The 12,500-nt window shown below is 37.5% G+C and overlaps 2 protein-coding genes across 6 annotated transcripts in view; one reads left to right on the forward strand and one right to left on the reverse strand.

The window, feature by feature from the left end:
* Nucleotides 1-9,473, forward strand: part of caps2 (calcyphosine 2) — a 16,103-nt gene extending 6,630 nt beyond the window's left edge. The window contains exons 10-16 of one of the 4 annotated variants that reach the window (XM_047822526.1): nucleotides 76-154; nucleotides 313-428; nucleotides 926-1,002; nucleotides 1,868-2,019; nucleotides 3,443-3,562; nucleotides 8,373-8,469; nucleotides 8,719-9,473. In XM_047822526.1, coding sequence (XP_047678482.1) covers nucleotides 76-154; nucleotides 313-428; nucleotides 926-1,002; nucleotides 1,868-2,019; nucleotides 3,443-3,562; nucleotides 8,373-8,469; nucleotides 8,719-8,876 — 799 coding nt within the window. In that variant the 3' untranslated portion in view covers nucleotides 8,877-9,473. Of the gene's footprint in view, nucleotides 1-75; nucleotides 155-312; nucleotides 429-925; nucleotides 1,003-1,867; nucleotides 2,020-3,432; nucleotides 3,563-8,372; nucleotides 8,470-8,718 lie in introns of those variants that run through there. The other 3 variants (XM_047822525.1, XM_047822527.1, XR_007144709.1) reach the window with 3 other exon arrangements.
* A 310-nt stretch (nucleotides 9,474-9,783) lies between these two features.
* Nucleotides 9,784-12,500, reverse strand: part of cers3b (ceramide synthase 3b) — a 7,181-nt gene continuing 4,464 nt past the window's right edge. For both annotated transcript variants that reach the window (XM_047822529.1, XM_047822530.1), the window contains 5 exons: nucleotides 12,106-12,198; nucleotides 11,349-11,477; nucleotides 10,601-10,707; nucleotides 10,376-10,529; nucleotides 9,784-10,285 (listed from right to left, as the gene is read on the reverse strand). In XM_047822529.1, the coding sequence (XP_047678485.1) occupies nucleotides 10,169-10,285; nucleotides 10,376-10,529; nucleotides 10,601-10,707; nucleotides 11,349-11,477; nucleotides 12,106-12,198 (600 nt within the window). In that variant the 3' untranslated portion in view covers nucleotides 9,784-10,168. The remainder of the gene's footprint in view (nucleotides 10,286-10,375; nucleotides 10,530-10,600; nucleotides 10,708-11,348; nucleotides 11,478-12,105; nucleotides 12,199-12,500) is intronic.

A 12,500-nucleotide genomic window follows, 5' to 3' on the forward strand; every position in this document is an offset into this window, starting at 1 on the left:
GAGTGAGTTTGTGTGAGTGTGTGTGTGTGTTTCTTACAGGTTTATTAACTGTGTGTATGTGTGTGTTTAATACAGGTCTAATGCCCTGCCATTTATTGCACGTGGGGTTTATAGGACACGAGGGAGACCATACTGTCTCTCTGACATCTCACAGGTATCAAATTACACACACACACACACACACACACACACACACACACACACACACACACACACACACACACACACACACACACACACACACACACACACACACACACACACACACACACACACACACACAGCTCTTTATTACCTGTCTGTATTATTCAGGGTGCAAATCTGCGATTCAGTACAGATGGACCCCAAGTCCCCGAGAACCTGAGACAGCGGCCGTATCTGTCTCTCAGAGTCACTGATGTGGATGAAGAGTCCAAGAGTTCACTACTGTACACACACACACACACACACACACACACACACACACACACACACACACACACACACACAAACACACACACACACACACACACACACACACACACACACACACACACACACACACACACAAACACACACACACACTCACAGACACACACACACACACACACACACACACACACTCACAGACACACACACACACACACACACACACAGACACACACACGCACACACACACACAAATACACATACACACACACTCACACATACAAAGACACACACTAACACACACACACACACACAATTTTTTATTAATATTCAGTAATTCATATTTAAAAATTTTATGTATATAATTATTATTAAATTAAATTGAGTACTACTACTACTACTACTACTACTACTACTAATAATAATAATAATAATAATAATAATAATAATAATAATAATAATAATGAGTGTTTCTAAGCACTTTGTTTCACACGTTTCTCCCTTCTCTATCTCACAGACTCCAGTTTGGAGGAACTGAACATTATCTTTCTGAGGAGGAAACGAACGATCGCAGAACTCTAAATGTGATTCAAGGTTAATAATCTCACCGCCAATGTATCTCTAATGTCTAATCTCTAATGTCTAATCTCTAATGTCTAATCTCTAATGTCTAATCTCTAATGTCTAATGTCTAATCTCTAATGTCTAATCTCTAATCTCTAATGTCTAATCTCTAATGTCTAATCTCTAATGTCTAATCTCTAATGTCTAATCTCTAATCTCTAATCTCTAATGTCTAATCTCTAATGTCTAATCTCTAATGTCTAATCTCTAATGTCTAATGTCTAATCTCTAATGTCTAATGTCTAATCTCTAATGTCTAATCTCTAATGTCTAATCTCTAATGTCTAATCTCTAATGTCTAATGTCTAATCTCTAATGTCTAATCTCTAATGTCTAATCTCTAATGTCTAATCTCTAATGTCTAATGTCTAATCTCTAATGTCTAATGTCTAATCTCTAATGTCTAATCTCTAATGTCTAATCTCTAATGTCTAATCTCTAATGTCTAATGTCTAATCTCTAATCTCTAATCTCTAATGTCTAATCTCTAATGTCTAATCTCTAATCTCTAATCTCTAATGTCTAATCTCTAATGTCTAATGTCTAATCTCTAATGTCTAATCTCTAATGTCTAATGTCTAATCTCTAATCTCTAATCTCTAATGTCTAATCTCTCTGTAGAATGTTAACTCAGTTCCCTTCACTAACAGAGCAAGTGTAACAGCAGCAGTAAAAAGTAGTTCCGTTTCCTTTGTGGTGTTCATACGCCATCAGAGACACACAACTACCACAAACTCTTCACTGTGAAAAAGTAGTTCCATCTCTGAGCGATTCCTCACCTTTACACCTTTATTTATGAACGAATGTCCTAATGTTTGTGCTGGATTTGTTCTAGCGTCTGTACGGGGGAGGTTGAGGGGTCGTGCTGTCCGGACTCTGGTTGGTTTAGGGAGAAGGCTGCAAAAATTAGATGTGCAGCAGAACGGCATTGTGGGTAAAGATCAGCTCCGAGCGTGTCTGATGGAGGAGCTGGAGCTCAAGCTGCAGGTGCAGTAATCATTAATCACCTGGTGAACTTTGGTCATAATCATCATAAATATTATACATCATAAAGACACATAAAACATTAACGTTTTAAATAAATATATAAACATATAAAGGTGAAAATGTTCAATTACACATTAAAGTAACACAAACACTGAAGGTCTGAAGGTCATTATTATTATTAATAAAGCTTTATAAACAAGATGAAAGAAAAAAGCACAACATACACAACATACACAACATACACAACAGACAACATTCACAACACACAACATAAACAACACACAAAATACACAACATACTCAACACACACAACATACACAACAGACAACATTCACAACACACAACATAAACAAAACACAAAATACACAACATACTCAACACACACAACATACACAACATACACAACATACACAGAATACACAGAATACACAACATACAACATACACAACATACAACATACACAGAATACACAACATACAAAACATACACAGAATACACAGAATACACAGAATACACAACATACACAACATACAACATACACAACATACAACATACACAGAATACACAACATACACAGAATACACAGAATACACAACATACACAACATACAACATACACAACATACACAACATACAACATACACAGAATACACAACATACACAGAATACACAACATACAAAACATACACAGAATACACAGAATACACAACATACACAACATACACAGAATACACAACATACACAGAATACACAACATACACAACATACACAACATACACAACATACACAGAATACACAACATACACAGAATACACAACATACACAGAATACACAACATACACAACATACAAAACATACACAGAATACACAACATACAACATACACAACATACAACATACACAGAATACACAACATACACAACATACACAACATACACAGAATACACAACATACACAGAATACACAACATACAACATACACAGAATACACAACATACACAACATACACAACATACACAACATAGACAAAAGTACTAACCCATTCCATAGTGTAACTAAACCCAAACATAAAGCAGGCTAAAACAAAACTAAACCCAAACTAAAACCAATTCTAACCCAACACTAAAACCACAAACACTGAACACAAACCTAAACTAAGACCTTCAGAAGCAGATTGTGAGAATACGACTGAAGCATTTATCATTTCCCAGAGCATTAAGACTAATAATCCACATGAACACTGTTATGAATCTTTTTAAAACCCAATGAAATGAAAATGAACTTCCACAGTGAAGATGAAGCAGATTCTGTTTCTAAAAAGTGAAAAGTTGTAAGTTTGTGTGACTGTGTTGGATGGTGTGAGTGTTAATGCTGTGTTTCACCTCAAACACTGTAAATATGTGTAATAATGTGTAGCTGTGTTCAGGAGGTGGAGGCGCTGTGGAGGCTTGTGGGGTTGGAGAGAGAGTTGATGGTGGATTATGCTGAGGTGATGTGTGCTGTGACCGGAGACATGAACGAGAGCAGAAAAGCCGTGTTTATAAAGGTCACAGAGCCGAAAGCTCCACAAACACAACCTTTAACACTTTATCACTTTATACAAGGCTGCCAACTCTCACACATTTAGCGTACGACTCACGCAATTCACCGAAATCTCACGCTCTCATGCCACACCCCCATATTCACATGCCACACCCCCATATTCACATGCCACACCCCCATATTCACATGTCACACCCCCATATTCACATGCCACACCCCCATATTCACATGCCACACCCCCATATTCACATGCCACACCCCCATATTCGCACGCCACACCCCCATATTCTCACGCAGACTCGTGCAGTGAGGGAAAAGAAATCGCCAGTATGGTGTCAGTATGGTGTCAGTATGGGGTCAGTATGGTGTCAGTATGGGGTCAGTATGGTGTCAGTATGGTGTCATTATGGTGTCAGTATGGTGTCAGTATGGTGTCAGTATGGTGTCATTATGGTGTCAGTATGGGGTCAGTATGGTGTCAGTATGGGGTCAGTATGGTGTCAGTATGGGGTCAGTATGGTGTCATTATGGTGTCAGTATGGGGTCAGTATGGTGTCAGTATGGGGTCAGTATGGTGTCATTATGGTGTCAGTATGGGGTCAGTATGGTGTCAGTATGGGGTCAGTATGGTGTCATTATGGTGTCATTATGGGGTCAGTATGGGGTCAGTATGGTGTCAGTATGGGGTCAGTATGGTGTCAGTATGGGGTCAGTATGGTGTCATTATGGTGTCAGTATGGGGTCAGTATGGTGTCAGTATGGGGTCAGTATGGTGTCATTATGGTGTCAGTATGGGGTCAGTATGGTGTCAGTATGGGGTCAGTATGGTGTCATTATGGTGTCATTATGGGGTCAGTATGGTGTCAGTATGGGGTCAGTATGGTGTCAGTATGGTTTCAGTATGGTGTCAGTATGGTGTCATTATGGTGTCAGTATGGGGTCAGTATGGTGTCAGTATGGGGTCAGTATGGGGTCAGTATGGTGTCATTATGGTGTCAGTATGGGGTCAGTATGGTGTCAGTATGGGGTCAGTATGGGGTCAGTGTGGTGTCAGTATGGGGTCAGTATGGTGTCAGTATGGTTTCAGTATGGGGTCAGTATGGGGTCAGTGTGGTGTCAGTATGGTGTCAGTATGGGGTCAGTATGGTGTCATTATGGTGTCAGTATGGGGTCAGTATGGTGTCAGTATGGTGTCAGTATGGGGTCAGTATGGTGTCATTATGGTGTCAGTATGGGGTCAGTATGGTGTCAGTATGGGGTCAGTATGGTGTCATTATGGTGTCAGTATGGGGTCAGTATGGTGTCAGTATGGGGTCAGTATGGTGTCATTATGGTGTCAGTATGGGGTCAGTATGGTGTCAGTATGGGGTCAGTATGGTGTCATTATGGTGTCATTATGGGGTCAGTATGGTGTCAGTATGGGGTCAGTATGGTGTCAGTATGGTTTCAGTATGGTGTCAGTATGGTGTCATTATGGTGTCAGTATGGGGTCAGTATGGTGTCAGTATGGGGTCAGTATGGGGTCAGTATGGTGTCATTATGGTGTCAGTATGGGGTCAGTATGGTGTCAGTATGGGGTCAGTATGGGGTCAGTGTGGTGTCAGTATGGGGTCAGTATGGTGTCAGTATGGTTTCAGTATGGGGTCAGTATGGGGTCAGTGTGGTGTCAGTATGGTGTCAGTATGGGGTCAGTGTGGTGTCAGTATGGTGTCAGTATGGTGTCAGTATGGTTTCAGTATGGGGTCAGTGTGGTGTCAGTATGGTGTCAGTATGGGGTCAGTATGGGGTCAGTGTGGTGTCAGTATGGGGTCAGTATGGTTTCAGTATGGTTTCAGTATGGGGTCAGTATGGGGTCAGTGTGGTGTCAGTGTGGTGTCAGTGTGGTGTCAGTATGGGGTCAGTATGGGGTCAGTATGGTGTCAGTATGGTTTCAGTATGGGGTCAGTATGGGGTAAGTGTGGTGTTAGTATGGTGTCAGTGTGGTGTCAGTATGGGGTCAGTATGGGGTCAGTATGGTGTCAGTATGGTGTCAGTATGGGGTCAGTATGGGGTCAGTGTGGTATTAGTATGGTGTCAGTGTGGTGTCAGTATGGGGTCAGTATGGATACATTAGTGTTTTCTGTTATAGGATGTTATCTAAAGTGTCAGGGTTCAAGTGGGAGCTGCATCCAAGTCAATGATTAAGGCTGCAAAATCAGCCACCAGCACATACAATAGAGCACATGTTAATCTGTGAACATGTTAATCACATGTTAATCTGTGAACATGTTAATCACATGTTAATCTGTGAACATGTTAATCACATGTTAATCTGTGAACATGTTTATCACATGTTAATCTGTGAACATGTTAATCACATGTTAATCACATGTTAATCTGTGAACATATTAATCACATGTTAATCTGTGAACATGTTAATCACATGTTAATCACATGTTAATCTGTGAACATATTAATCACATGTTAATCTGTGAACATGTTAATCACATGTTAATCTGTGAACATGTTAATCACATGTTAATCTGTGAACATGTTAATCACATGTTAATCTGTGAACATGTTTATCACATGTTAATCTGTGAACATGTTAATCACATGTTAATCACATGTTAGTTTGTGAACATGTTTATCACATGTTAATCTGTGAACATGTTAATCTGTGAACATGTTTATCACATGTTAATCTGTGAACATGGTAATCACATGTTAATCTGTGAACATATTAATCACATGTTAATCTGTGAACATATTAATCACATGTTAATCTGTGAACATGTTAATCACATGTTAATCTGTGAACATGTTAATCACATGTTAATCACATGTTAATCTGTGAACATGTTAATCACATGTTAATCTGTGAACATGTTAATCACATGTTAATCTGTGAACATGTTAATCACATGTTAATCTGTGAACATGTTAATCACATGTTAATCACATGTTAATCTGTGAACATATTAATCACATGTTAATCTGTGAACATGTTAATCACATGTTAATCTGTGAACATGTTAATCACATGTTAATCTGTAAACATGTTAATCACATGTTAATCTGTGAACATATTAATCACATGTTAATCTGTAAACATGTTAAGCACATGTTAATCTGTGAACATGTTAATCACATGTTAATCTGTGAACATGCTAATCACATGTTAATCTGTGAACATGGTAATCACATGTTAATCACATGGTAATCTGCGAACATGTTAATCACATGTTAACTGTGAACATGGTAATCACATGTTAATCACATGTTAATCTTTGAACATGTTTATCACATGTTAATCTGTGAACATGTTAATCACATGTTAATCTGTGAACATGTTTATCACATGTTAATCTGTGAACATGTTTATCACATGTTAATCTGTGAACATGTTTATCACATGTTAATCTGTGAACATGTTTATCACATGTTAATCTGTGAACATATTAATCACATGTCAATCTGTGAACATGTTAATCACATGTTAATCTGTGAACATGTTAATCACATGCTAATCTGTGAACATGGTAACCACATGTTAATCACATGTTAATCTGCGAACATGTTAATCACATGTTAATCACATGATAATCACATGTTAATCTGTGAACATGTTAATCACATGATAATCTTTGAACATGTTTATCACATGTTAATCTGTGAACATGTTAATCACATGGTAATCTGTGAACATGTTTATCACATGTTAATCTTTGAACATGTTAATCACATGTTAATCTGTGAACATGTTTATCACATGTTAATCTGTGAACATGTTAATCACATGTTAATCTGTGAACATGTTTATCACATGTTAATCTGTGAACATGTTTATCACATGTTAATCTGTGAACATGTTTATCACATGTTAATCTGTGAACATATTAATCACATGTCAATCTGTGAACATGTTAATCACATGTTAATCTGTGAACATGTTAATCACATGCTAATCTGTGAACATGGTAATCACATGTTAATCACATGTTAATCTGCGAACATGTTAATCACATGTTAATCACATGATAATCACATGTTAATCTGTGAACATGTTAATCACATGTTAATCTTTGAACATGTTTATCACATGTTAATCTGTGAACATGTTAATCACATGGTAATCTGTGAACATGCTTATCACATGTTAATCTTTGAACATGTTAATCACATGTTAATCTGTGAACATGTTTATCACATGGTAATCTGCGAACATGTTTATCACATGTTAATCACATGTTAATCTGTGAACATGTTAATCACATGTTAATCTGTGAACATGTTAATCACATGTTAATCTGTGAACATGTTAATCACATGTTAATCTGTGAACATGTTAATCACATGTTAATCTGTGAACATGTTAATCACGTTAATCTGTGAACATGTTAATCACATGTTAATCTGTGAACATGTTAATCACGTGTTAATCTGTGAACATGTTAATCACGTGTTAATCCTATTTCTGTAAAATGTTTGCGAAAATTAAATATAATGTAAATCTCCCAAGAAATTCTGTACAGATACCAAATACTTTGACAATCAGTAAATACTTAAGACACTTCTGCTAATGCAAGGATTTTGTGTTTGTATTTTTTTTCTACACCAAGCCACGCCCCTCCATAAGCCCCTCCCCATAACCAAAGCGCCCCCCTCCCCCCGAAAAAAAAAATCTCACTCTAAACTGAACTCAAAGGTTGGCAGCCCTGTTTTATAACTTTATCACTTTATCACTTTCACACGTTTACACTATCACTTTAACACTAACACGTTTACACTTTATCACTTTGACATCAGATCATTTTCTGTTTCTCTGTTTTCAGGTTTATATTAAACTTGACCCAAATAAAACAGGTTCGGTTTCACTGACTGACATTGAGAAATTTTACTGTGTTAATCAGCACCGGCTCACTGAAAATGGTAAGAAACTACTGACTGTACACAGCTACAGGTCACCTTCTAATGACCTTCGGAATTAAACCATGTTTAAAAGAATGTTTCCGTTTAGTACATTTGAGCGCCCTCTACTGCCCATGATGTGAAATACAACTGCAATTGAAACTTTTTTTATATAATATAATCTAATATAATATAATATAATATAATATAATATAATATAATATAATATAATACTTAATTGAGTAATTGTTTTAATTAATTTCTTTGCAGGAGCAGAAATGGACTTCATCACGTGTGTCTGGGAAGCAGAAAGAGTCAATAAATACGTGTCTTATGCAGAGTTTCAGGACTATTATGAGGGACTGAGCATCGAAATCCCCAGTGACCAGGTTTACATCAACATCCTGAGGAGCACCTGGAACATCTGAGTGTGTGTGTGTGTGTGTGTGTGTGTGTGTGTGTGTGTGTGTGTGTGTGTGTGTGTGTGTGTGCGCGTGTGTATGTGTGTGTGTGTGAATACAATTTAAATATTATATTTACTATTTATTCACTTAAAAGTAAATAATAAAATGCACGAATCAATTCTGTCTTATTTTCTGTCATTAAATCTATGTAGAAAAAAAATAAACACATAATTTATAGTTCATAATTATAAATAGTTTATAAAGACTAGAATGATATAAAGTAAAAGTGTAATAATGGTACGAATCGTGGCTGGTGATTTGTCCTGCATCAGCATCAGAACATCCAGCTACTGAGACGTGATGTACAGGATACAGAAATGGCACTTAGATCATTTACAGTACTAAATAGTTCATTCTTAAGTTTATACTTTTGCTTTAATTACATTTCTAAGAAAATTCATTTTCAGGAAAATATTTCAGGGGTAAAAGTCATATAAAATGAGGCGTCTCCTTCACCTGCCTTTATCATTTTCTTAGTTCTATTTCATTCAATTTAATTCTGATTAAATCATTAATAAACTGTAGTTATTATGGAGTCGATTGTGTATATAAATGAAAACTGTATGTTGTTTCTGTTCATTTTTTTCTTAATTAACACAACCACAGCTTCAGTAATGTTAATAAACTCCATTAAATACAATCAAGTTACATTTATTTATTTATTTATTTATTTATTTATTTATTTATTTATTTATTTATATGCACCAATCAGAGTCCAGAACACAGTCATGTGACGTGGAGTGAAGGTCAAAATCAGCTGCTCTTTAAGCCTCAGTGACTTTGTTAACATTATTCCAGCTTTAATGTAAATGCTCCAATTTGAGGTTCAGGAAATAACTCAAGTGTAAATAAGTAAGAATTCATTCAGTAATAAATCTTAAATATTTATTAGTTCATAATGATTTTTATTGAGTTACTTTAGACACTTAGACTGTTAATAAACTACAGAGAATATGATTATAAATAATTTATTACTGAACCTTAAATGAAAGTTTTGCCATGACATAACATCGATAAAGAAACGTCTCCTCACAGTGAATCCCAGATGATCCAGATCCATGATCCAGTTCCACTGTGACGAGATGATTCTTTAACTCTTCTGAGTTTTAAACCTTTTCTGAAAAAACATAAACATCTGAAAATTAAATGTCTCTGAAACTCTCGGTCAGGAAGTGAAAGTTTTTGTAGCCCAATATGGACATAAAGCTGCATCGACGTCCTCACGTGTCCTCATAGTCCAAGCGTCCTGTTCTGAGTCAGTGACCGTTAGCCAGAGGTCCTTCAGCAGAGTCACAGTGTGTATGGTTGTGGTGTTGTACTTCATCCTGACTCTCCTCCTCCTCTTCCTCATCACTTCTTTCATCACCTTTCATCTTTAAATAGAAATAATAATTGATTTGTTTTATTCTGAATGAGCCTTTTGTCTAATATGTGCATTTCAATACATTTCTGGACACACTCACTTCGCCAGACATGAGTTTAATGACCATGCGCAGGATGAGCGACGCCCAGAAGACGTGAAGCAGCAGCAGGATCACCAGCACGGCATTGAAGAAATAATAACCAAAAAACGGCTGAAACTGTTCCAGAGGATAAAACCAGCTGCAGTGGATCAACCTGCAACACGGCTCGCTTTAACACACCATCACGTTTATTCACACTTATTTCTCTCATCACTTATTTCTCACCAGAATGGGAAGATGATCAGCCTGGTGACCATGAAGACCACCATGAAGAGGATGAAGATGGTGTTACAGGTTCGCAACCATCCGGCGTAATTAAACACCTTCCCCGACTCACAGAAAGAGAAAACATGACTTACATCTTCACAGAAGTTCTTTACATACACGTAAGAACCTCAGAACCTTAAACACATATTAGTGTTTGTTAACTTTTTAGATACTTTGGATTTTTCCCATCACATTTCCTCCTTTTTGTGTTATGGGTTCACAAACTTTTGCACTCAAGTGTGATCGTGCGAATCATTTATTATATACCGATGGCTCCACCTTCATCTGGCTCACATACGCTCTTCTTTCGACGTTATTCAGAGAGACGGCAGATGAAGCTCTCGCTAAGGAACCGGTCTGAGGAACTTCTTGAACTGTTTATTTTTCCGGTCACATTAAAATGATCCCTCAACGATTCTTCTACATGACGTAACATTTATGGTGAGAATTTACAGAAAATATTAATCAGTCAAAAGATTTCCCACGAAACCAAACACGGTTCTTCTCGGGAATTCTATTTAATAGTGACGTGATGCTGATGGACTCATGGACTGTGTGTGAGATCAGAACACAGAGCTGCGGATTTAACGCCCGACTTTTAGTTGCATATGAAGCCTTTTGTCCCAAACCCAAAATGATCGATGAGGAACATTAGAGCTTGGAGAGAAATATTCTGCTATCTGTGACATTTCTCTTCTCCTCCTACCTCTAAAAAAAGATCTGCAGCGTCGTGCACCAGCATGACCAGAGTCCCGATACGGATGTAATTTGCACACCAGGAGAAGGTCAGCAGTGTTAAAGTGGCCCAGTGATGAACCAACTGCTCTTTAAAATCCTACACACACACACACACACACACACACACACACACACACACACACACACACACACACACACACACACACAGAGTCTTTTGATCTGTAACAGGTCAGATATGATATCAGCTCTACGTTCAGATAAAATCACATGCATGACCTCAGACATATTAAACAGTGAGTCGATTCCGAGCAGCTTAAATGATTCACTGATTAAACTCCACAGTTACATCTTTTTGAGCTCAAACACAAATGATAAATTATTATAATTATTTATAAAAAGTTTATGAAATAATTATTTATTATGTACAAATAATTAATCAAAAAAATAATTATAGTTATATCACTGTGTGTGTAATAGAGAATGTGTGGGTGTGTGAGCGCGAGTGTGTGTTAGTGTGTATGTGTGAGTGTGTGTGTGTGGGTTTGTGAGTGTGTGTGTGTGGGGGGGGGTGAGTGTGTGTGTGTGTGTGTGTGAGAGAGTGAGAGGGTGTGGTGTGTGTGTGTGTGTGTGTGTGTGTGTGTGTGTGTGTGTGTGTGTGTGTGTGGTGTGTGTGTGTGTATGTGTGTGTGTGTGTGTGTGTGTGTGTGTGTGTGTGTGTGTGTGTGTATGAGTGTGTGTGTCGAACGGTTAGAATGAACTCTGACCTTTCGTTTGACGTCCACAGCCACACTGAATAACAGGGAGCTGTAAAAACTCATCTCAATCATGTAATACCAGTACTGCGAGTCCAGCAGGGTCTGCACACACACACACACACACACACACACACACACACACACACACACACACACACACACACACATATATATACAATGTGCAACCAATTAGGCCTCACCCATAAATAAATATATTATATAAATTGGATACTATCTATTTGTCTATACACAAACACACACACATACACAAACACACACACACACACCCACACCCACACACACACACACACACACACACACACACACACACACACACTTCGTAATTAACATTACTGTTTGAACACTTAAATATTTATTCTAGCCAAGCCTGAGGGATGAGGTGG

This window comes from Tachysurus fulvidraco, chromosome 13, assembly GCF_022655615.1.
Source record: "Tachysurus fulvidraco isolate hzauxx_2018 chromosome 13, HZAU_PFXX_2.0, whole genome shotgun sequence".
Taxonomy (NCBI): Eukaryota; Metazoa; Chordata; class Actinopteri; order Siluriformes; family Bagridae; genus Tachysurus; species Tachysurus fulvidraco.